This window comes from Typopeltis vanoorti, chromosome 19 (genome assembly GCF_054136105.1).
Source record: "Typopeltis vanoorti isolate ZY-2024b chromosome 19, IOZ_Tvanoo_1.0, whole genome shotgun sequence".
NCBI classification, from domain to species: domain Eukaryota; kingdom Metazoa; phylum Arthropoda; class Arachnida; order Uropygi; family Thelyphonidae; genus Typopeltis; species Typopeltis vanoorti.
This window is the reverse complement of record NC_143567.1, coordinates 59,545,673-59,570,978: the sequence shown is the minus strand read 5'-3', so window position 1 is coordinate 59,570,978 and position 25,306 is coordinate 59,545,673. Positions and strand designations below refer to the sequence as shown.

The window sequence follows — 25,306 nt, the reverse complement described above, 5'->3', positions numbered from 1 at the left end:
TTTAGTATGTGTCTTTTATATCAATCCCACCTTAATGATAGGCTACAGAAATTATGATATACTATGCCATATGCAAATGGGAATTCAGAAGAGAGAATGAAACTTATTCACCTCCTTATTATTATTTTTTGAATATATTAACCTAGCGCCAAGAGATTGCAAATACTATAACACAGCAATGCTACATGTAGGAAAGAAAGAAGGCAGGACTTATTGATATTTTTCTTGAACGTCTGGAAATTGTAATGGTTGGGGAATATGGTGTAAGACTGTTCCAAAAATGGGTGGGGCAGAGGATGAGGAGAAAATAAGAGCATATGATGAGAAATTGGTTCATTATGTTTCTAGCTGGATTAGGAATGGAAGTTAACCAATAGCTATTCATATTTTTACAGATATAGAGGAAATGAGGAACAATGAAAGAAGGTTTAGTGAAACAGCATCCCTGAAAATATTCACATCAAGGGCAGAAAACAGAAATTGTCCTTTTTTTTTTTAAAATAGCATTTTGAAGTTTTAGGGAAGTTTTTGGTGAACTATTCCAAATGTTAGAACAGTGTTCTAAAAATTGAGTGGATTTCAGATTTGTATGTAGCTGTCATTTATTCAGGTGAGAAGTAGTGTCTCTGTGGACAAGGACACTAAATTTTATGGAAGCTGAGATGTTACGGATGTGATATGCCTGTGTCATGAAAGCTACCAGAAATTCAACCCAAGAAAAGTAATCAGTTTGTCTGGAGATTAGGTATCTCAAAAGTAAGAGAGTTAAAACAAGAAAGAAGATAGGACTGTCCTTTCTTTTAGTGTTACATGGTGATCAGCATTCATTTTCGAAATTATGGATTCTACAACCATGTTAAAATAACTCTTTTTATTATCCCGACGTTTCGATCTTCATATCAAGATCATCATCTGGAGCTTACATTACATAAATATATAAGACAAGCTGCATTACATTTCAAACTTGAAAGCTAGAGAAACAATAATTTGATCACATGCTACTCACTGGCGTGACCTATAGTGAAAAAAATAAAAATAAAATAAATAAAATACATCAAGCTAGATTTAATTTATGATTACCATGAATAAACATTCTTGCTTACAGATAGTTTTTCTTCCAGTAACAGTGATGTCCTATTTCTATTATTACAATTATTATTTTTGATTTAAAAAATTATTTATAAATTACAACATGAATAAACATTCTTTCTTACAGAATTTTTCCTTAACAGTGATGTCCTATTTTTTAGTATTAAAATTGTTATTTTAGATTTAGGATCCTGGATTTTCTATAGTCCTATTTATAGTTGTTCTTAGAGAGGAAGGATTCGTGGAACGAATATATGCCTTCCATATGTATGGGATTTTTAGACCATCGTTATTATTTAGGTTGGGGTGGTTGATAATGATCTCACAGGCTTCCTTAAATTTGCATTCATACCATGTTTTGGTGTGATGTAGACAACTAGTGCTTTTCCAGTCAATTCTATGTAAGGTGTTCAGGACATGATTAGAAAGGCCAGCTTCACCATAATTATTATATTTGATGTGTCGTTTATGTTCTTTTTGTCTGATCGGAATTGTGCGTCCTGTTTCTCCTATGTATGGTGTGTTGCAGGTGCAGTAAATACAGTATACTCCAGGATGGGCCAGCGGAGGGAGTGGTCTTTGGATGAGTTGAGTAAGCTTTTTAATTGGACTGTGTTTTGGCACCATTGAAGTTAACATTGTTGTCCCCATGGCAGGAAGTTCAGTATTTAAGGCATTAATTACGGAAGATCTTGACACATGGAATGTTTGAGTACTACAAAGTTTGAATGCAGAAGAGGTAGTGTACCATGACCAGCAGCTATGGATTATATTTGAGATCAGTGAAAGAAGGTAATTTATTTGTAGAAGGAAGAGCATGGACAAAAGTGTAGATCCTTGAGGTGTTCCAGAATTGTTGGATAAATCTGAAGAGAAAATCACCAGCCATGATAAGTAATGGACAACCAGAGAGTAAGAGAGAAAGAGATATGTAATGAGCAACCAGAGAGGGCAACTAGAATGAGAGGTGTCCTGGTAATCTGACTGCAAAGGGTGAAAAGCAGATAATGAGAAGACAGTTGGCTACATAAGCCTTTATGCTGAACCTGCTGAAATGCTCAGGAAAGTTGAGCAAACCACACACGTTTCTTTAAATCTTTGCATAAATTATGTCTAAAACTTGGTAATGTTGGCAAAGAGATCTGCTAGGGATGAAGAATGGCAGAGTGAATATTGTGATCACTAATTAACTGATGGCTTTCAGGTGATAAAGTAGTTTAGTTATTGATAACCTCTGTTATCAATAACTAACTTTTTCCATTCTACAGTATAAATAATGGGAGTATGGAAGATTGTAGAAATATTTTAGGGTAAGTATTAATTCCAAACCACAAATTTAAAATAAAACTAGGAGGAAGCAGGATAAAAACCAGATGATTTCTTGGTATTAAAACTATTTGGGGATTCTTCTAATGTCTCTCCGGTGAAAAATCAGTGGAGGCAATGTAGTGAATTAGCTTGATATGTTACACTATCTGATCAAAAATATCTGGATGCCTGCTTATCCTGACTCTCACTCTAATATGAAAGATATTAATATGGAGTTGGTCCATTCCTTGCTGCTGTATTCATTTATTCTGTATTCAGCCTTCAATCTTCTGGGAAGGTTCACTAGATTTTGGTACATTGCCATGGTAATTATTATTATTATTATTTGTCACCTCCAGGGAGTCCATTAAAGACTCATCGAGGGAGGGGCATCTGCTCTACAACTCTGTCTTGACCATTCACAATCCATCAGCTGACTGCAACTACACCAACACCATCTATCGCCGACCACCACCCGTATTTCCACAGATAATCACAAACATCCATGCCCACGGCGGGATTCGAACCTGCAGCCTTTTGGCTGGGGAGTAGATATGCCAACCACTTGGCCAGCCAGGCAGGCTTTTGTTCTGGAAAAATGGAAAGGAATTTCCAATTTTGCAGTGAGGTCAGTCCTTGACTGCAAGTAGGCCAAATCAGTCAGTCCTGATTTGGCCTAGTTTTCAGTCAGTGTTTCAGTTCATCCCCCCCCCCCAGGTGTTTCATGGGATTGAGATCAGGACTCTGTGTGCAGACCAGTCAAGTTGTTCAGTATGCATCTCCTCAAACCATTCCTGCGCAGACCTCGCTTTGTGAATAGTGACATTCTCATGTTGATACAGAAAAAGGTCTTCACTGAACTGTTGCCATAAAGTTGAAAGCACAGAATTGTCTGGAATGTTATTATAAGCTGCAATGTTAAAATTCCTTATCACTGGAACTGTGTGTGTGTGGGGGGGGGGGGGGGGGGGAGTGAAGTTTATCCAACCCTAACCATGAAAAAGAGCCATGACTATGATGCCTCCTTTGCCAAACTTCACAGTTGGCACAACACATTCATACAAGTAGTGTTTTCCTGGCATTGTAGGTGAAACTTCACCTAGAATGTCAGATTCGTCTGTTGGACTGCCAGATGGTGAAGCGTGGTTCATATCACTCTGGAGAATGCATTCCACTATTCTTGCCATGATCTTCAGCTCCTGACAAACAGTTGTTATGGTGGTAGTATTGCTTGCAAAGGCATTTTGAATTTAGCAGAGTTTCAACTGAGAATAGACAATTTTTTCATGTGGCACATACTTCAGCAGTCCCACTGTGTGATTTTATATGGCCTACCAGGTCATGATTGGACTTTTGTTGCTCTAGGTAAGTGTTTCTCAAAGTGTGGTACGCATACCACTCAGGGGTACGTGAAAGGTCTTAAGGGGATACGTGGCAAGTTTCGGCTATGCCTCATTAATGCATGGAATCATTATTAAGAAAAAAATTATTATTTTAAACATATATATTTCTTAATAAATTATATATTATGTATGAATTCTCCTACTCAAATTGTAATAACTGCTTTATTTGAATAGTTTGCAAATTCGCAAGTGATCACTCATGGATCTTCGTTCAGCTTCATATATGAATGTACGTTGCGAGCCTGCAACAACAAGAAGAGCATACTATAGCCACTGATAAAAAAAAAAAAAAAAAAGTAATTATATGAATCATTAGTAGATGTAATTAAGACAGTTAGGCAGATATTAATCAATGTGCTTCATTATTCGATCATATTACAAATTGTTATTGGTTAAAATAACGATTTTAACCAATTATTAAAGCATTTATATCACTTTTACAGTGATATAAATGCTTTAATAATGTATGGAAGTTGTAATAAATATTATAATTTTTTACAAATACAGATTGAATTTCCTGAATTAACAGATAAAGCTGTAAAGTTCATTTTTCCATTTCCAAGGTCATATCTGTGTGAAGTTGGATTTTCAGCCCTTGTATATATTAAGACGAAGAAGAGGAACTGCATTATAGATGTCAAACCTCATCTGAGATTGAAATTAATAACTATAGAACCAAATTTTGCTGAAATTTTATCCCTCCATAAGAAACTTCACTCCTTTCATTGATGATAAATTATTTAAATTAAGTAAATATTTATAGTATCTTTATAAATTTTGTTCTATTAAAAATAAATCATATTTTTTGTTTATATGTACATCTAAATTCAAATAAAATAGACATTTACAATGAAATATACTTTTTTTATTTTTTTTTATTATTATTTTGATAAGGGGTACTTGGTAATAATGAAAATTTAATAGGGGGTACGCAGATATCTGAAGTTTGAGAAACACTGCTCTAGGTATTTCCATTTCACAATAACATAACTTACAGATCTGGGAAGCTGCATCAGGGAAGAAATTTCCTAAACAACTGAGTTGTTGCAAAGGTGGCATCCTATTGTAGTGGCACATCAAAAGTCATTGAACTCTTCATTATGGCCCATTTTAATGTTAATGTTTGTCTATGTAGGTTGAAGAATTGTGTTCTTCCTCTTATACCTGTATGAGTGAGCCATGGTTGTGATGTATATAGCCATATCAACTACTACGATGAGATATATGGATATTTTTGATCAGATAGTGTAATGGGAGCTGATTTGCCTTGATCATTTGTGCACAAGTTGGAAGAGAAGAATGATGCTAGGACATCAGCTTAATATTTGTGAGATGTTATGATGGTACACTTTGTTCCATGTGTACCATGAGAGAGGTGGAAGGGCTGAAGTTTCACCTAATGTGACAAGAAATCAGAAGGTATGGTTGTCACTAAATAAGAGGTGAGTTTTCTGCATTGGCACTTTTGAAGTTGAATTTAGGTTTGTTGATAGTTTTTATTGTAGATGCTAGTTGTTTCAGTTGAGGCTCAGAATAAAGTTGGAATTGTAGTCACAAGCTACTGTTGTTATACTTCATCAAACTTCCTCTTCACTCTTGTCAGAAAACCAAGACCTGAATGGCTTGCAGTTTTTCTATTTTATTTTATTTATTTATGGAAAAAAGGGACAACAGCCTCATTTCAAGAATTGAATAACATGATCAGAGTGGTTTGGATATCAAGATAATAAAATCAATAGTTTAACCTTGAAAAAGAACATTCTACTTTATACCATACACTTCACACCTCATCATCATCATCAAATTCCTGCCATGTACCCTCAAGGGATGTACAGGATATGACATTACTACATGAAAAAATTACATCATTACTAACTTCCTATCTACAATTTTCCTCCAAATCAGTCTGTTACTTGTCAAGACTCCAACATTATCAGATCTTATATTTCTATCGTCTAAGGCACTTTGTACCATATCAATCCACCTATATCTTGGTCTTCCACTGGGTCGTTTTCCTGTCAACCTGGCAGAGAACACTTGTTTTGCTAATCTTTCCTCTCCCATTCTATTTAAGTGACCATACCACCTGAGATTAGCTCTACTAATGCATTCCTGGATGCTGACAATGTCAAGTTCTTTCCTAATATCCTCATTTTTAATATGATATTGCCATTGATGCCATCTGTTCACGCCTCTAATCTTTCTCAGGACTCTCATATCTGCGGTCTCTAGTCTTTGGTCAAGTGTTTTACTTCTGACCCAGCTCTCAGATCCATAAGTTAAAACTGGTTTGAACACTGTCTTGTATACAGCTAATTTAGTGTTCTGACTAATTTCTCTCTTATTCCATATGAATTTATTCAATTGACTTCCCACCATACCAGCTTTGCTGATTCTATTGTCTATTTCTATATTTAATTTACCATCTTCACTAAAAATCGTGCCTAAGTAGCTGAAATGTTTTACTTGTTCCACAGGTTCTCCATTCACAACACAGTTGACATTTTCAATGATTCTGCCTATTTTCATTGTCTTTGTCTTTTTATTGCTGACCTTCATACCATATCTATTACAGCAGCAATTGAATTTAGTCAGAGAATCTTGCAGACTTGTAGAGGATTTATTTAGAAGTATAACATCATCCGCATAAAGCAAAGAGCTGACATTAACATCTCCAATTCTGATATCAGGTTTAATACCACTTTCCTTCATAATGTGATCCATATAGATAATGAATAACACAGGGGATAATGTACATCCTTGTCTCACACCAGATTTAACATTAAACCATCTTCCTGTACTTCCTTCAATTCTAACTGCTGACTTACAACTCAAATAAAGACTAAGTATTGCTTGATATAATACTCCATTGACACCATATAACTGCAGCGTATTGAATAGCTTCTCTCTTGGCACCTTGTCATATGCCTTTTCCAAATCGACAAAACTTAAATACAGATCTTTGCTATATTTCCATGCTTTCTCGACTATTTGTCGTAAAGTGAAGATCTGATCCTGACAGCCTCTATTTGGCCTGAATCCAGCTTGTTCTTCACCAAGCTTTTCTTCCACAATTCTTCTCAACCGTTTCTCAAGTATACTTGCATAGATCTTACCAGGAACACTCAGTAGGGAAATACCTCTGTAATTCTCACATGCAGTTTTATTTCCCTTTTTATGTATGGGTACTATGAGAGCTCTACTCCAATCATCGGGAATTCGTCCCTCTGTCCAGGCTTTCTGAACTATGCAGTGCAGCCACTGTAAGACTTTTATACCACCATACTTCAGCATTTCTGGTCGAATATCATCTACTCCTGCTGCCTTTCCACATTTCAAGCCTTTGATGGCTTTTTCTACTTCAAGTATGGATATGTATTCCTGACTGCATGCCTGGTTAGTGTTTTTTATCACTGTGCTGTCATCACTGCTTGTTTCATTTAGCAGTTTTTCAAAGTAATTACTCCATACTTCAAGGATATCTTTTTCTCCTGTTTTCATGTCACCTTTATCATCTCTAACTCCTATTACAGCACTCTTTCCTCCATTCCTAAGCTTCTTCAACAACCTCCAGAATATTTTGCCACCTTCTTGATATTTATTTTCTATAAAATGTGTAAACAGTGTGTAAAAGCTAGTTTTACACACTGTTTAGCTTTCTTAATTTGTCTCTGTATTCTGTAAGAGTAAAAGCTGACTTATTTGCCAGGAACTTTTGATATGCTTTCTTCTTTTCCTTCACTGCCTCTTTAACTTCCTGTGTCCACCAGGGAGTTCTGATTTTTTTATCCTTGCACACAACCTCACCACATGCCTCTCTGGCAGAATCAATCAATGTTTTCTTCAGAGTTTGCCACTGAATCTCCAAGGTTTGATTCCTGTTCTCAAACTCTTTCATTTTCTTTTCAATAAACTTTCTGTATTTTAGTCTACAGTTCACATCTGAGAGCTGCTCAACTTTTATTCGCTTTAAAACTTTCTTACATGTTATTCTTTTCAATATGAAATTCAATTTTATCCTGCTCAAGACTAAATAGTGATCACTTCCAATTTCAAATCCTCTGTACACTCTGGTGTCCTGCACCAGGGAGAAAACATCACTATCAACAATAACATAGTCAATGAGACTTTTCTTATTCCTAGCCTCTTCTCTCCATGTGATGATACACTTCACACCTGATGGCCTGAAACTCAGTGCTACATATGGCATTATTACTATTATTGCACATGAGTTTCTGCTCTAACTGGATTAGTAGTACTTCCCCTCCTCTGCTATCTCTCTGTCATTCCTAAAAATACTATACCCTTTACACTCAATTCTGGTTACTGCATCCAACTCTAAGAGACAGGTTTCACAAATGTCAATGATTTTTAGGCTGCAACATATTCACTAAAGCAACAAATTCAACTACTTTGTTTCTAATGTGGCTTTCATTTGTGTATAGACATGATAAATTACTGTCTTGCTTTTTCTTATTAAATCTACAGTCTGCTTGGCCCAGTTGGGCAACTTTCTCTTTTTTCCTCCCCCAGACACATCAAAATGCCTGAATCTATGCATAGTCTATCTCTTCTGCAGATTCATAATCATGCTCATTGATATTCAACATCACTATTACATCTGCACATCCTAGCTGAACTTACATACACATCCTCAGCATTCCTCTCAAGATGATCTAGTTTCCTTAACTCTCTGCACATTAGGTCTCATTTGAATAAATAATTTCTCTAGGCATAATGCCAAATCCATTCAGATGTGGGCCATCCTTCTTATAGTATTTTCTATCATCAAACTCACCACACATACCAACATTCATTTATTTTTTCTACATAACTGTGCATTGAATCATATGCTATCAGAGTCCTCCTCCTTAACTGTGAAGGCTAACAGGATGAAATATATGGTGGGTATTGCTATAGATCTGGCAGTTCATTTGCTAAGGATGAAGAAATGCATTGTCAACTTACCCAGATGGGTACTAAATAAGTAATTATTATGGGTGGCTTAAATTATCTGAACATTGAATGGATAGCAGAGAAAATTCATGATAAGAACAAAGTAGAATTTATTGAGCTGTTATGAGAACTTTCTCAAGCAGATGTGAAAGAAGCAACTCAAGGACAGAGAGTGTTAGATTTGATCATAGCATCAGATGATATCTCAATTAAGAATGTGACTGTTTTGCTGCCATTTGGTGACAGTAATTATGCCATATTAACCTGGGAAGTAGCAACTGTATCGATGTTCCAATCAGGACAGGTTGCATGCTGAACTATAGATCTGAAAATTATGAGAAGCTCAGGAGAATACTCATCTTTGGTTCAATGGTATCAGTTACTGAATGGGAAGGATAACAGTAGTGCATGGGAAGCTTTGAAAAGATGCTTAATTATTTGAATGTGTACCTAGAATTTGAAGAACAAATAGGAGTGAAATGGATGTGTAATCTTATTAAGCAAGAGATCCATAAGAAGATAATGTGGAATTAATATCGTGAGAATAAGAATGTAAGGAGTTATGAAATATGTAAAGTGCAGGTCAGAAAAGTTATGAGTATTGTATGGAAAGCTGAGTTTGGAATATGAAAAGAAATTGGCTGTGCAGGCTAAAGGCAATCCAGAAGAATTTTATGCTGCAAATAAACGAAAGAATGAATGCAGAAGAATGATAATAATTGGAATGCTGGATATGTAGAAAGGTTGAAGAAATGTGGATTGCAGAGTTTGTGGATAGGAGGAAAAGAGGTGATATGATATAGACATTCAAGTTAGTGAGAGGATTTTATTGGATTAATCCAGATGAGATTATAAAAAGCGTAGAAGGCAAAAGATAAAAAATCAGAGGCCATCCCTGGAAGTTGTGTAAGAGCGTGGTGGAGTGGATTTTTTACATGTTGAATTGTCAGTGAATAGAACACATTACCAGAATGTGTTGTTACTGCAAGGAGTGTTATTAAGGATTGTAAGATTCAATATGCAAAATATTTTGTCAGTTGAATGAACCTCCCATGATGAGTGATGACTCCATGAAGGGTGCAATAATAATAATTTTACCCTTGTATCAGAAGTAAATGTAATACTTCAAATAATGAGTGCTCACTTCACTAAGACCTATAAACCTTGTACATGTAATATGGTGCACAGTACTACCACTTTGAGTCATATTTCAGGAAAGATTCCACAGGAATGAAAAGAATGTATGATAATTCCATTGCACAAGAGTGATGCAAAGACCAATGTCTCTAACTATAGACTCATAAGTATCTCTGGAGTGATTGTACAGATTTTAGAAAAGTTTATAAGAACTTGCATATTGAAATGGGTGGACAAAGAAGCTATGCTTTGCAAGGAACAGCATGGCTTTATTAAAGGGAAGTCATATCTGAGCAATTTGCTCATATTTTATAATCTTGTATGCCTGAGTTGGATAAAGGGAATGGATATACTGGAATACCGTTAGACTTAGCTAAGGCATTTGATTGGATACCAGATGAAGGCTGTTGCATAAGCTGGAGAATATGGCATTGGAATGTAAACTGTTGGCTTGGATAAGTGGGTGGATGATGGACAGATATCAGAAAGTAATATGTGATGGGTGTGAATCTACGAGATTTAAGGTGACCTGTGGTGTATCACAGAGGTCACCTTAAATCACAAAGGTCCCAATATTAATGATATTGGGAAAGGACCTGACAGGAGATGTTGTTTAAGTGTTTGCTGATGATGCACAGAAAAGTACAACAATCAGGGATGCTACTGATATATATATAATGTACAGAATGATTTGAATAAGCTGAAATAGCGGACCAATGATAATGGTTTTCAGTTCAGTGTTAGTAAGTGTAAAGTTATGCATTTTGGCATGATAAGATTTCCAACAGCATATTATATTGGGGAGATTACTACAAGGAACTGATGAGGTGAGGGATCTTGGAGCTATGATAGATATTAATTTGAAATTCATAGGTTATATTGCAAAAACTGCAAATACAATTCATAGGATAATTGCGATGTTGAAATGAATATATAAAGATATGGAAATATCGTTTTGCAGTTTTTTAAAGCCTTGATATGACCACATCTGGACTACTGTGCACAGATTTGGTCTCCTGGGTTTGGTATAGATGAAGAAAATGTAGAAAGGGCGCAAGGAAGAGTTAAAAAGATGATATTGGGATTATGGAATGTAGATTATGAGAATAGCTTGAGGGCATGTGGGCTGCAGACATGGGTAGACAGGAAAAAGAGAATGATATGATAAAGGTGTATAAACTTTTGAGAGGGCATTATTAAATAGAGGTTGATAAACGTTTGCATTGGGGAGAGGACAACGGGGCACTGGAAGTTAAGTTTGTGTGTGGGTTAAGAAAGTAGTGAAAGCTAGATTTTTTTCTCAAAGAACTGTGAGTTGAACAGTTTGCCTGTTGAAATAGGGTGTGCATCTAGTGTGAATGAGTTTAAGAGAAGGTGTGACAGTTAGTGTGGTGACTTATGGCCTCCCTTGATGAGTCCTTGACTCCCTGGAGGTATCATAATCATAAACATTTCCAAGACATTTGATCAGATCTGGGTCCAAAAACTACCTAATTATGATCTTATGGTCTGTGATCCACTCTCTGCACTTGAATTGCCATTTTCTTTCCTGGTCATTCACTGCATGTCATGAACAACCTTTTATCGGTAAACTCACATTCTATCCACAGTTTTAGCAATGGCTGTATACTCAATTCATGTTTTTTTTTTTTTTTTTTTTTTTTTTTTTTTTTTTTTTTTTTTTTGAGAAACCTTGTAGGGCCCATAATATTAAGGAGACAACTTGCAGCTGTAGCATGGAATTAGGAGTTGGGTGGAAAGGAGATCAATGCTGCCTGGGTGATATTCAAGAACTATCTAGCAGAAGTGGGGAGCAGTATCTAAGAAGAGAAAAGTCACTAGCAGTGTGCCTCAAGGGTGTTTTTTAGGGCTATTGCTGTTGATCTGTATGTTAATGATATTGAGGGAGGTTTCAATGGAGTTATTCTTTTTACAGATGATGCAAAATTAGAAATATGAAGATTAGAGCAGATGTTGTCCTTTATAAAAGGACTTGAATAGACTTAGTGAACGTGCATGGCAGTGGAGGTTTACCATCTCAATGTTGCAGAGTCTAAGGTTTTAAAATTCAGAAAAACAAAGATATCATGTAGGGTATACACTTGTTGAGGATATACTGGACAATGTGGAGTTTATAAGAGATCTGGGGATGATGGTAGATAGGAATCTAAAATTTAGAAGACACATTACTAAAATTGTGAGTGTAGTGTAATGAATTCTGGCAATGATGCAGACAACCTTGACTTATAGGAGTTGAGAGATTCTGGTTCCATTGTATATATGACCTTTATTAGTTCACATATGGGCTACTATACACAGAATTCGTCACCAGGTTTTCAAAAGGATGAAGAGGTATTGGAAAGAATCCAGAGGCAATTCACTAAGGTTGTTTCTGGTCTTGGGAATGTTCAGTATGAAGAAAGGTTGATAAGATGCAATTTACAGAGTCTAATGGATAGGAGAAGGAAGGAAGGGGGGGATATGATAGAGACATATAAGTTAGTAAGGGATTCTTTTTCAGATTAATGTTGAAGAGGCTTTTTTGTAAAATGGTAGGAAATGGAGGAAGAACGAAATGTCATCCCTGGAAGCTATATAAGAATGGGTGTGAGCAAAGGAGTAAGAGGTAGGTTTTTTGAATGGAAAATAGTGAATGATTGGAAGCATGAGAGTGTGATGTGTTCAGAGAATACAAATTTATTTAAGGCATGGTATGATGAGCTGTGTGTGTGACAGAGGGACATTACATGATTGGTCTGTGACTCAGTGGAGGTGTGAGGATAATAATAATAATAAATCTCAAGCTATAAGAACTTGACAAGCTTAGGAGATTGCTTGAATCAGTGCCATAGCATGTAAAACTGCAATGGTTGGATGTTGATAGTGCATGGAAAGTGGTAAAGGAGTGCTTGAGGAAGGTAATAGCAGACTGTATACCTAGCGTCTAAAGAGTAAATAAATTGGAATTTAAATGGATGAATTAAGCTGGAGCTGCAAAAAAAGAAACAATTGTGGAGACAATATAAGGAGAAAAGTGACCTGCAGGCACATGAACGGTACAGGTCATAGGCCAGAAGGGTAACTAGTGTGGTAAGAAAGGCAAAAGCAGATTATGAAAGGAAGTTAACAATGCAGGCTAAAGAGAATCAAACAGTTCTTTCAATATACTGCAAGATGGCAGAATGATTTTAAGGAATGCCGATGGTAAGGAGGTAACTGAGTCAGTCAAATTAGTAGAATTACTAAGTGAACACTGCAAGAGTTTATCATCTAGGTGGTGATGTTGTATGAATGTCAGAGCCAAAGGCTTATATGGGAACTGAGGTAAATGAAATGAAGTTGCATAGCATATTACAGAACCTTAATGTGAATACAGCTGTGGGATTGGATGGTATACAGCTTGAATTGTACATGAAGTGGCAAGGGAATTGTCAGTGCCCTTGACCATATTCTTTAATCTAAGTCTCAGCTCTGAGTTAGTCACAAGGGATTGGAAAGAATTGAAAATAGTTCAATTGCATGAAGGAGGCTCCAAGACTGATGTAGCAAATTACCGACCAATCAGCATATCAGGAGTTGTCGTCGTAGTATTGGAGAAGTTGGTCAAGAACAAAATACAGGAATGGATAGATAGAAATGGGATACTGTATGGGAGCAGCATGGTTTTGTGAAGGGTAGGTCATGCCTCAGTAACTTGCTCACATTTTATAATACAATGATAGCTGAGTTGGATGAAGGTTTACAGTGATGATACTGCTGTACTTTGCATAGGCCTTTGACCACATGGAATTCTAATCAATAAACTGCAGCACATGGGGATGAATATAGGATTGGTGAGATGGATAGGAGGGTGGTTGATGGAGAGATATCAGAGAGCAGTTTATTCAGGAGTAAAGTTCAACAGAAAGCCTGTGACTAGTGGCATACTGCAGGGTTCTGTTCTTGGACTGCTACTATTTAACTTGTTCATTAACGATATAGGAAATGATCTGAGAGGAACTGTTCAGTTATTTGCTGATGGTGCAAAGTTGGATAGAGCAATAGTTAATACAGATGATGATTAAATTTTGCAGGATGATTTGGACAGATTGGCAGACTGGACAAAGGAGAATGGATGTCGGTTTAATGTTGCAAAGTGTATGGCTATGTTTTTTGGGGGTGAAAAGATTAACAGCAGTATACCACATTGGTGGAACTGTACTCCAGGAAATTGATGAAGCCAGAGACTTGGGAGTGTTAGTGGATAGGGAGTTAAAGTTTAGGGGGCACATAGCAAAAGTGAGTAAAGCAGCTTATCAGATCACTTGGTTGCTGAAGAATACTTTGACGAGCAGAGACAAGCAGATTATTGTTCCTCTTTATCGAGCCTTCATAAGACCCCATCTTGACTACTGCACACAGATCTGGGCAGCAGGGTTTCTTGGTAATGAGGAGGAGGAGGTGGAAAGGATCCAGAGGGAAGTTACCAAGTTAGTGGCAGGTCTATGGAATGAACTTTAAAAGAATAGTTGAAGATTTGTGAGTTACAGAAACTGGTTGATAGGTGGAAAAAGGGTGATATGATTGAGACATACAAATTTTTCAGGACAGGTGTGGTGGTGGGAGAACTAAGGGCTATCCATGGAAACTGAGTGAGAGTGTAGTTAGTAAGGGTGTTAGAACTAGGTTTTTTGCTTGGAGAATAGTGAATGAGTGGAATAGGTTGCTAGAGTCTGTTGTGGGTGCCATGCCTGTGAATGAGTTCAAAGCAAAGTATGATAGATAGTGTGCAAATGTAGAATAGTCTTGACATGATGTTTAGAGCCTCCCTCGATGAGTCCTTAGACTCATCATTGCCCTTAACAATAATAACTTCCATAAACAGTACCTTAAATGCTATTCCCCTTACTGTATTTCTGACATGGATCTCAATGTCACCTAAATACAATCCTGCTTATTTCACATAAGAAAGCCCACCATTAGCTCTCCTCACTTTTCATAATACCTAGATCTCCACAGTAGATGAGCTATATCTTGGACTAGTTTATACCTCTATCCTTTCTCAGCAAAAGCACATCACATCCATAGCCTCCTTGCATCGGATAACTAGGTGTCATATGAATACCAAATCTCCCCTACCTTAGTATATTGTTCTCACATATAGAGTGGTGCACCAAAAACCTCTGTAAAAATGTTCACTGCTCTCTGGAAAAGGGCGGGTTTTTTTTTTTTTTTTTTTTTTTTGAGAGAGAGAGAAAGTGGAGAAATGATCTGTAGTTAGCAAGGGTGTTAGAACTAGGCTTTTTGCTTGGAGAGTAGTGAATGAGCGGAATAGGTTGCTAGAGTCTGTTGTGGGTGCCATGACTGTAAATGAGTTCAAAGTTTATAAGTTCTCTCAAACCTATAAACACATGAGCAGCTGTTTAACTTCCATTCATTGTCCACCTCCATACATACCAAACAAACTTTTTGTCTGCCCTTTTCATATTTTCTACTTCTGTGTGGACAGAAGTAGAAAACAGTAAGGGAAAGACTGTTTCACACTGTTTTCTATAAGGACTGTAGCCTACAATTGTTAAAAAAAAACATATCAGTGAGTGTCTTCTTTCTTCTTTTTAACCACTTGCCACCAGAGTACTAGAAACCAATGATTTGCTGTCAATTTTGAAACCTTTGGTTTGTTCCGATTGATGTAAAAAGAAAAAAAGAGAAAGAAAGAAAAGTTTCAGATTTCTTCTTGCTGAATTTCTACTCTTGTTGGTTGCAATTCTTTTGATGCCATCAGTATTACTCACCTGCCTTGTTCTCTCTCCCTCTCTATCCTCTCTGAAAATACAATATCTCTCACATTCTGTCCTTTTAACTGTTTCCATCAACTAGGCCTCACTAATTAATGTAATTTTTGACTAAATTGAGCTAACCACTATCCAAAACTTAAACTTGTTCCTGATGCTTCTGATATTAGTATGCATGAATTGCAATACCTTTACACCTTCTAATGACTCCCATTCAGATTTCAGATCTGAGAAACTCCATTCAGCTACAACATGATTTCATTATTCTCACACACACACTCATTTGCATCCCTGCAAAATCTAGGTTCCCTGATTTTGCACTTCATTATGATGTGAATGGAATCCGTAACTGATGCATATGAACTGATTCACATTGCATATGAATGGAATCCATAACTGATGAATTCCATTCATGTGCAGTCCATCAGTTATATGATGATATCGGACGACTTAAGTCCAGTTAGTGTAGAAACACAAGAAAACAATGTCCCATGTAGGGACATTGTTTTCTTGTTTTCAGAATGAAATATATGGTGGGGTGTTGCTACAGACCCGGTGGCTCAGTTGCAGGGGATGAAGAAATGTGTCGCCAATTTAGCCTTATGGGTACCAAACGAATGATCATTATGGGTGACTTTAATTTTCCAAACATTGATTGGGTAGAAAAGAAATTTCATGATAAGAAAGAAGAGGAATTTATTGAATTGTTGTGAGACAACTTTCTCAAGCAGCATGTGAAAGAAGGAACTCAAGGTCAAAGAGTGTTGGATTTGCTCATAACATCAGAAGGGGTCTCTGTCAAGAATATGAGGTATTTTACCACCAAATGGGTGGCTGTGATCATGATGTACTTTCTTGGGACATATCTAATTGTATTGATGCTCCGATTAAAACAGGTTACATGCTGAACTAAAAAGCTGGAAATTATGATCAACTTAGGAGAATACCATCTTTGGTCCCATGGTATCAGTTACTAAATGGGAAAAATGTCAGCAGTGCATGGGAATCTTTGGTTGGGAGTGAATTGGCCTTATTAAGCAAGAGATCCACAAGAAGATGATGCGGAAATAATATCGTGAGAATAAGAGTGAGAGGAGTTATGAAATATATAAAACTCAGGCCAAAAAAGTAACAAGTATTGTGAGGAAAGCTAAATCAGAGTATGAAAAGAAATTGGCCATGCAAGCTAAAGGCAATCCAAAAGAATTTTATCGATATGCCACAAGCAAAAGAAAGAATGAATGAATGTGGAAGAATAACTTTATTGAATGCAGATGGTACTTGAGTGTCGGAAACTAATGAGATTGTTCAGTTAATGAGTGCTCACTTTGCTGAGATATATGAACCAGGTGTATGTAACATGGTGCACAGTGCTACTGCTACATTGGATGAAGAGTTAGAGGTTCATGAAAATGAGGCTGAAGAGTTGTTGCATAACCTGGATAAGAATTTGTCAATAGGGACAGATGGAATATCAGCATGTTTGCTAAAGGAATGTTCAGTTGAATTGGCTAGACCTTTAACATGTTTGTATAACTTGAGTCTCAGCTCAGGAATGACACCACAGGAATGGAAGGCATGCATGATAGTTCCGTTGTACAAGGATGGTGCAAAAACTGATGTATCTAACTACCAATCTATCAGTATCTCTGGTGTGGTAGTGAAGATTTTAGAGAAGTTGGTAAGAACTTGCATACAGAAATGGATAGACAAACATGCTATACTCTGCAAGGAACAGCATGGGGTTTACTAAAGGAAGGTCATGTTTTAGCAATTTACTCATATTTTATAACAATGTTACAGCCGAGTTGGATAAAGGGAATGGATTCACTTTGATAATGTTGGATTTTTCTAAGGAATTTGATAGGATCATGCTAAATAGGATTGAGGCCAAAGTTGAGGCAGAGATGCCCGAGGAACAAGCAGATTTTAGGAAAGGTAAGGGCACCAGAGATCAGATCCTTTGCCTTAAGCAGATCATAGAAAAATATAAAGAATTCAGACTCCCTCTGGTAATGTGTTTCTTAGATTACTTTAAAGCTTTTGACTGTGTTGAGCATGTGAAACTGTGGGAAGTAATGAAAAGAATGGGTTTTCCTCAACACATTATCAGGTTGATAGTCAACTTGTATAAGGAGCAAGAACCCATGGTAAGAACAGGTGTTGGATTGACTGACTGGCTTCAAGTTGGAAAAGGAGTTAGGCAAGGATGTTTACTTTCTCCTTACTTGTTTAGTATATATGCGGAGGACATCATGTGTGAAGCATTGGATGAGCTCAGGACAGGAATTAGGATAGGAGGTAGATTGATCTGAGGTATGCTGATGATACAGTACTCCTTTGTAATGACATAGAAGAACTAGGAATAATTCTTGACAAAGTTAACAAGATCAGTAATAACAGAGGACTTCAACTCAATCCTAGCAAGACAAAGATTATGGTTCTCAAAGGAAATACAAACAGAGAAGCTCTTGAGAAACAAGGGTACCTTAATAGAGAAAGAATTGAGGAAGTCAGCAAGTTTGAGTATACCTGGGATCCATTATTAATGTGAAGAATTTCTGTTCAGAAGACATCAGAAAAATGTTAGGAATGGCTAAACAACAGTCAGAGACCTGTCTAAAATCTGGAAGGATGGATCTATCTCCATGGGAACAAAATTGAGGATTTGGGATGTAGTTGTTTTTCCAACAGTGACTTATGGATGTGAGACTTGGAACCTAAAGAATCAGGCAAGAAACAGATATCTGCTTTTGAGATGTGGTGTTACAGAAGGCTGTTGAGGATATCATATACTGAAAGGCATACAAATGAATGGGTGTTAGAAAAGATCAGTGGAACTTTAAGGCTCCTTAATGATATTGACAGAAGAAAGTTAAAATATTTTGGACACATAGAAAGGATAGAAGGGGGATTTCTCAGAACAATAATAGAAGGTAAAGTTCCTGGAAAAAGAGGCAGGGGTAGACCATCAATGAGATGGATGGATGGCGTGTGTGGAATGACTGATCTTCAGAGAGTTGAGGCTGCCAGAAAAGCAAACAACAGAACTACATGGCGAGGCCTAGTATGGCACATCACCGAGCATTGGTGTGACCATACGGCATAGTAATAGTAGTTTGATAGGATACCACACAAAAGGCTGCTGCATAAACTGGAGAATATGGGATTGGAATATAAACTTTGACTTGGATCAGGGGATGATTGACAGACAGACATCAAAAAGTGGTATACAGTGGGTGTGAATCTGCCAGATTTAAGGTGACCAGTGGTGTACCTCAGGGTTCAGTCCTTGGGTCATTATTGTTCAATCTGTACATTAATGACATCAGGAAGGATCTAACATCAGATGTGCAATTGTTTGCCGATGATGTGAAGATAGGTAGGGCAATCAGGGATGCTACTGATATTCAGCAATTACAAAATTGATTTGAATAGACTGGAAATTTGGGCAGATGAAAATGGCTGTTATTATTAATGTTAATAAGTGTAAAGTTATGCACTTTGGCATGATTAGAGTTCCAGTGGCATATTATATTAGCGGGGTTATGCTACAAGAAACTGAAGAGGCAAGGGATCTTGGCATATTGGTGGATAGGAATTTAAAGTTCAAAGGTCACATAGCAAAAGTTGTAAATACAACTTTTATTAATAATTTATTAAGTTGTAAATACAAATTGCCTCTTTATGAAGCTTCTTGCAATGTCACCATTTAAAATCATTCATTGCTGTAGAAAGGGTGCAAAGAAGAGTTACAAAGATTATGTCTGGATTATGGGATTTAGATTACGAGGACAGATTGCGAGCATGTGGATTGCAGAGACTCTGGTTAATAGAAGAAAGAGGGATGATATGATAGAGGTCTATAAACTTTTGAATGAGTGTTATAGGATATCAACTGATGAAATTTTTCGTTATATAGAAAGTGAGGAGAGAACACGGGGGGGGGGGGGATTTATGGAAGTTAAGTTTGTTCAGTCAAGAAAGGGATAAGAGCTAGGTTTTTCTCCCAGAGAGCAGTGAGTGAGTGAGTGAGTGGAATAATCTTCCCTTAGAGGTAGTGAGTGCATCTAGTGTGAACGAATTTAACGGAAGGTATGATAGCTGGTTTGGGTGATTTATAGCCTCCCTCAGTGAGTCCTTGTCTCCCTGGAGGTCTCAAATAATAATAATAATAATGTACATATCCTCTTTTCCATCAAATTCTCTTCTCTTTTCTTCTGCTGGTTATTCTTCCTGCACAACCTGTGCATTAACTTCTATTGCACCTTGGCAATAGACTTACAAACTTTTCTCTCTCACTCTCCTTTTTCACTCTTTCCAGTAACTCGTTTATATCTTCTTGCAATGTCACCATTTGAAATCATTCATTGCTTTCAAAATTATGAACACTTTCTCTCTTTGTATTCCAACAGCATCACAAACAACTTTAAACTTAGCACCAAGAAAATACGCAGTTACATCATGCACTCATCAAGTACATCCTGATCATAAAATTACCACATATAACACTGTTTCTTTACTCTCTCTCTCACACACACACACACACATACTCTTCTTTCACTTCATTCACTTCTCTGTTGGTCCACCTGCCAGGTGCTTCCCCAGGTGTTTGAGCTATTTTTGTCCTGTGAAAGACTCTACAAAAATGTGCTATTCTCTTGTTTTGGTCACCTTACAACTCTCCTCATCTTCCTCCACTTCTTTCATGTTATTTTTTCCTCCATCTCTTCCCATCCCTATTAATAGTATTTTGTTTATTTTGTTCACCTTAACTCGCTACTGTATTCATCTTTATTCTCTATGGCACTCACAGGTTTTATTTAATTATTTTATTTTATTTATTTATTTATTTTTTACAGAGCGAATATGTTACTGAATATGATAAACGAAGAGAGTATATATCTGGGTTTTCAGGATCTGCAGGTATGTCAAAGTATAATATGTATCATTAAATCTATGATTAAACATTTTTTATTAATATGCATATAAAAGTATGAAAACATTTAGTTTGATATTTATATATTGTTCTAATGTTGAAAGTTTTTCCACTTGGAAAAACCAGTAGCCAAAATGTGTTACACCTTATCACCAAAATACTCTGGATTAGAGATAAGATGTGACCTTTTGGCTATTTGTATATGGAAATATGACTTCTGCATTATTTTAATCTTGGTATCACTTCTGGATCTGGCTCTCACTGATGAGACCTCAATAAAGGTCGAAATTGGTCTGGGTAGTGATCCTTCCCATAATGCATTATACTAAGGCAAGTGATGTGAAGTCATATAGCCTCTATATATGAATTGCCCAGTCACGAAATTACTTCATGTGCAAACTTTGTTTGCTTATACTTGGATAAAGGATTAAACCAAGAATATAATTTCTTGGCATTTTAATTTATTGTTCTAATGGTTGCTGCTGTTGAATAGAAACGATTATAAACATCGATAAAGAGCTACAAATTACAGTCATCAATTAAATATATTTCCAACTTATATATGTATCTTTGTGATTGCAGCTTATATGAGAGTGATATAATGAATAAATTTCACTATGCAAAGAATGTTGGGTGAAAGGGTACTTGGAGTAAGAAATGAAAAAGGTGAGGAAGTAATGGAGCACTTGATGATTAAATCAAGGAGAGTGAATGGAGAGTTTGGCAGCTAGTCTGTGATTGGGAGAACAAGAGGAGTAGAAGTTACAAAGGAGGAGGATGAGAGAATATGAAGAAATGGACATTAGAGTAGAAAAGCTTATCTTACTTGTAGATAAATTTGATTGCTTAGTATGAGATCACCACCACCACCCTACTTGTTGGGGGCCTAAAGCTGCTTGAATAAGTTCAATATCTGTCTTTCATGCAGGATACCAAATTATCATATCTTTTAGCCTAGTTACAGCAGTATCATACTATAGATTTACAATTTTTTGCAGATGGAATTCACTTTAAAAATAAATGCATATTTGAAAGTTATTAGTGCAGTTAAGTGGTTGGCAAGAGATGATATCCAGACAGGGATAGAAATTGAATAAGCAGAGCATATTTCAATAATAATGAGAGATAGTCTGAGCAAGTATTACTTATGATAGAAAAAGAGTTGTGCTTACTGATGGAAATGGTGCGCTAGTTTTGAGAACATATGTTGTAAAATGGAAATGGGTATGATATGATGTTTAGTGTGTTGTATAAACTTTGGAATGTGGATGGTGATGAGAATGAGATAGCTTAGTGCAATGTAGATATTATGGGAGATTTCACATTTCTTACACTGGAAGCTCAAGTTGTTCATCTCTAAAAATAGGTAGTCTTGGTCAGAGAATACATGTAGTTAACAGACAAATACACTGTCCTCCTCACATCCCTTAGTTGCTTCTCCCATAATTCCAACCAACCTAATTTCAGTAATAATTTTTTTCCATACATACCAAATAATGAATTTTTGGTCTTGGGTGGAATATCTGATAATTTCATTCAGATATGGTTTTCATTCATATATCTGATAATTTTATTCAGATATTAATAAGCAATTTTATTTTAAAAAAATAGGAAAGAAATTGGGATAAATAAATGTATTTCACCCCTCCCCATTCACTGTAATAATACTTTCTTTTAATACTCACAAAATTTAATTTATTGTTATAATTTAATTAATTTGGCTTCATTCCCATGAGGAATAAAAAAAATTATGTTAATAAATCATTTTATAAAATTGTTTTAATTTTTATTAAAACAATTTGTAACTATTTATGTTATAAAATATTGTTATACTTCAGCAGCTTTCATAATGGCAATGGAGACAACGCATGGCATTGACAGTTTACAAGTTCAAGAATTGCACTTAATTTCAGCCAGCAGATATCAAGAACTTATCATTCTTTTACTTCAATAGACTGAGCCTTTAATATTATATTGTTAAAAGGATAAATAGTAGCACAGTTTGAAAAGAATAAATTCCTACTGAGAAGAAGATGAGTAAACCCTGGATGAATGACAAGATACTGAAAATGATGAAGGAAAGAAAAAACACAAAAATTGTCCTGAATACAAAAACTTAAACAAGGAGATCAGGAAAGAATGTAGGATTGCAAAAGAACTATGGCTCAACAACAAATGTGAGGAAATTGAACTTTTGGACAAAAAGCACAAAACCAGAGAACTTCATGAAAAAGTTAGGGAGCTAACTAGCAAATCTTGCAAAAGGGTAGGCTCTCATTGCATTGAAGATACCAGTGGAAACATCCTAATGGAGAAAGATAAAATAAGGGATAGATGGGTAGAGTATTCAAAGGAACTCTACAATCATGATAAGCCATTGCAAGAAGATTTGGAGGGGGCCTACTATTCTTACCTGGGAAGTAACAAATGCCATTAGGAAATTGAAACCAGGAACAGCTCCAGGAATGGGTTGAATTATGGCAGAATATCTAAAAGATTTAAATGATAAGGCTATAAGATCACTGACTGACACATGTAACAAAATATATTAGCTCTTTATACTTAAGTAAAATATACAAAACTGGACATCTGCCAAAAGATTTTAAGCTCAATATACCTAAAAAATCGAAGACAATCAAATGTGAAGAGTACAGAACAATCAGTCAAATAGCAAAAGTTATGTTATATATCATCCTAGAAAGAAATAAACATAAAATCAAATTGGAAATTAATGAAACACAATCTGGTTTTCAGGAAAATAAGGGAACTAGAGAAGGACTCTTCAACATTAGAACTATTATAGAACGATACCTGGAGAAGCAGAAAGAAGTATACTATGTTTTATTGACTGCACAAAGCTGTTTGACAATATACAACATGAACAATTAATCGAATGCATCAGAAAATTAGGAGTAGATGGTAAAGATACCAGATTACTGATAAATCTATATTGGGAGCAAACTGCCTCAATAAAAATATCAGGAGAAACCTCGGAGGAATTTCCAGTAAAGAAGGTTGTCAGGCAAGTCTGTTCTTTCTCCTATATTGTTTAACCTTTATAGTGAAAATATCTTCCAGCAATTAGAAGAATTTAAAGGAGTCAGCATAGGAGGCAGAAATATAAACAACTTAAGATATGCAGACGATACAGCACTGCTAGCTGAAAATAAAAAAGATCTTCAAAACCTACTAGAAGAGATGCTTAAACTAAATGAAAAATATGGACTTAATTCCAACTTTAAAAAAAAACCAAAACCATGCTGGTAACAAGAGAAAAAGGGAAAATACCCAATATAAATATTAAGATCAGAGGAAATATCTTAGATCAAGTAAAGAGTTATATATATTTGGGTCAGCTAATTACAGAGAATGGAAAGTGTGATAAAGAAATATTAAGAAGAATAGAAATTACTAGATCAAGCTTCATTAGCATGAAAAGCATTCTGACCTCAAGAGAAATTCACACAAAAACAAGAATTAGGCTGTCCAAATGCTACATATTGACCATATGTAGCATTTGGAGCAGAAACCTGGACACTATCAAAATATTGTGAAAATAAACTAAAAGCCTTTGAGATGTGGATCCTCAGAAGAATTCTTAGTCCCATGGACTGCCAAAAAAAACTAATTTAGAAATATTAGAGATGATTGGAGAAGATAGGACTCTGTTGAAAACCATTAAGAAAAGGAAAACCACCTACTTTTGTCACATACTAAGGCATGAATCCCTATAAAAAACACTTCTAGAAGGAATGATACAATGAAAAAGAATAAAAGGAAGACAAAGAACAGATTGGATGGGAAATATTAAGGACTGGACTTTTTTGTCCTATGAAGAATGTCAAAGAGAAGCATGAAACTGTACATAGTGGAAGCTCATGATAGTTGACCTCCTGGAAGGAGATGATATCTGACAAGGACAATACAGAAAGTTTTTTTTTCCTAATGATGGAATATTCAGACAGAGGAGAACTGATTTCATTAATAATGAAAAGATTGTTTAGAAAACTGAAGCCAGTTTATTCTAAGTGGATAATTTTCTGAAGCAGGTTACTTCTTCTGATAAGGTGCTTACACTAAAGTCTACTGAGGTAGAACAAGAATATATCTTTTCTTCGGTTTAAGGAAGGAGAGTAATTTGTGGTGAAGGTAACACAGAAGATTGCTGCAATACTGAGAAGGACACTGACCTGCAGAGATAAAAGAGTTATCATTCCATTGTATAAGACCCTGATCAGACCATACTTAGACTATTGTTCTCAGATTTGGTCCCCAGGATTTGAAGGGGATAAATTAACTGTGGAAAGGATACAGAGGCAGATAACAAAGATGGTTTCAGGATTGTACAATGTTACTTATGAGGATCGACTGAGGGAATGTGGACCGCAGAGTTTGGTAGATAGAAGAAAGAGAGATAATATGATTGAGACTTTTAAACTGTTGAGAGGTGGTTACAGGGTTGACATTGGAGAGTTCTTTCACTTGGTTAAACAGCAGGAAGGAGTAATGACAAGGGGCCATCCCCAGAAGTTATGAATGGAAGCTGTGAGCAAGAGGGTGAGGAGTGGTTTCTTTGCATGGAGGATGGTTGAACCATAGAATGCATTGCTTGATAGAGTGGCGAGAGCGAGAATGGTCAATGAGTTTATTATATTTCTTAGGGCGTTTATTCGGGAGGGAGAAGTCCGACCACACCTCCT

The 25,306-nt window shown here is 36.1% G+C and overlaps 1 protein-coding gene across 4 annotated transcripts in view; it reads left to right on the top strand.

The window, feature by feature from the left end:
- LOC150096152 (uncharacterized) overlaps nt 1–25,306 on the top strand; it is a 520,274-nt gene that overhangs the window by 125,889 nt on the left and 369,079 nt on the right. For all 4 annotated transcript variants that reach the window (XR_016549966.1, XM_090409454.1, XM_090409453.1 and 1 more), the window contains exon 4: nt 20,530–20,593. Coding sequence is in view for 3 of the 4 variants with exons in the window: in XM_090409454.1 (XP_090265580.1) it covers nt 20,530–20,593 (64 nt within the window). In the remaining variant the exon portion in view is untranslated. The remainder of the gene's footprint in view (nt 1–20,529; nt 20,594–25,306) is intronic.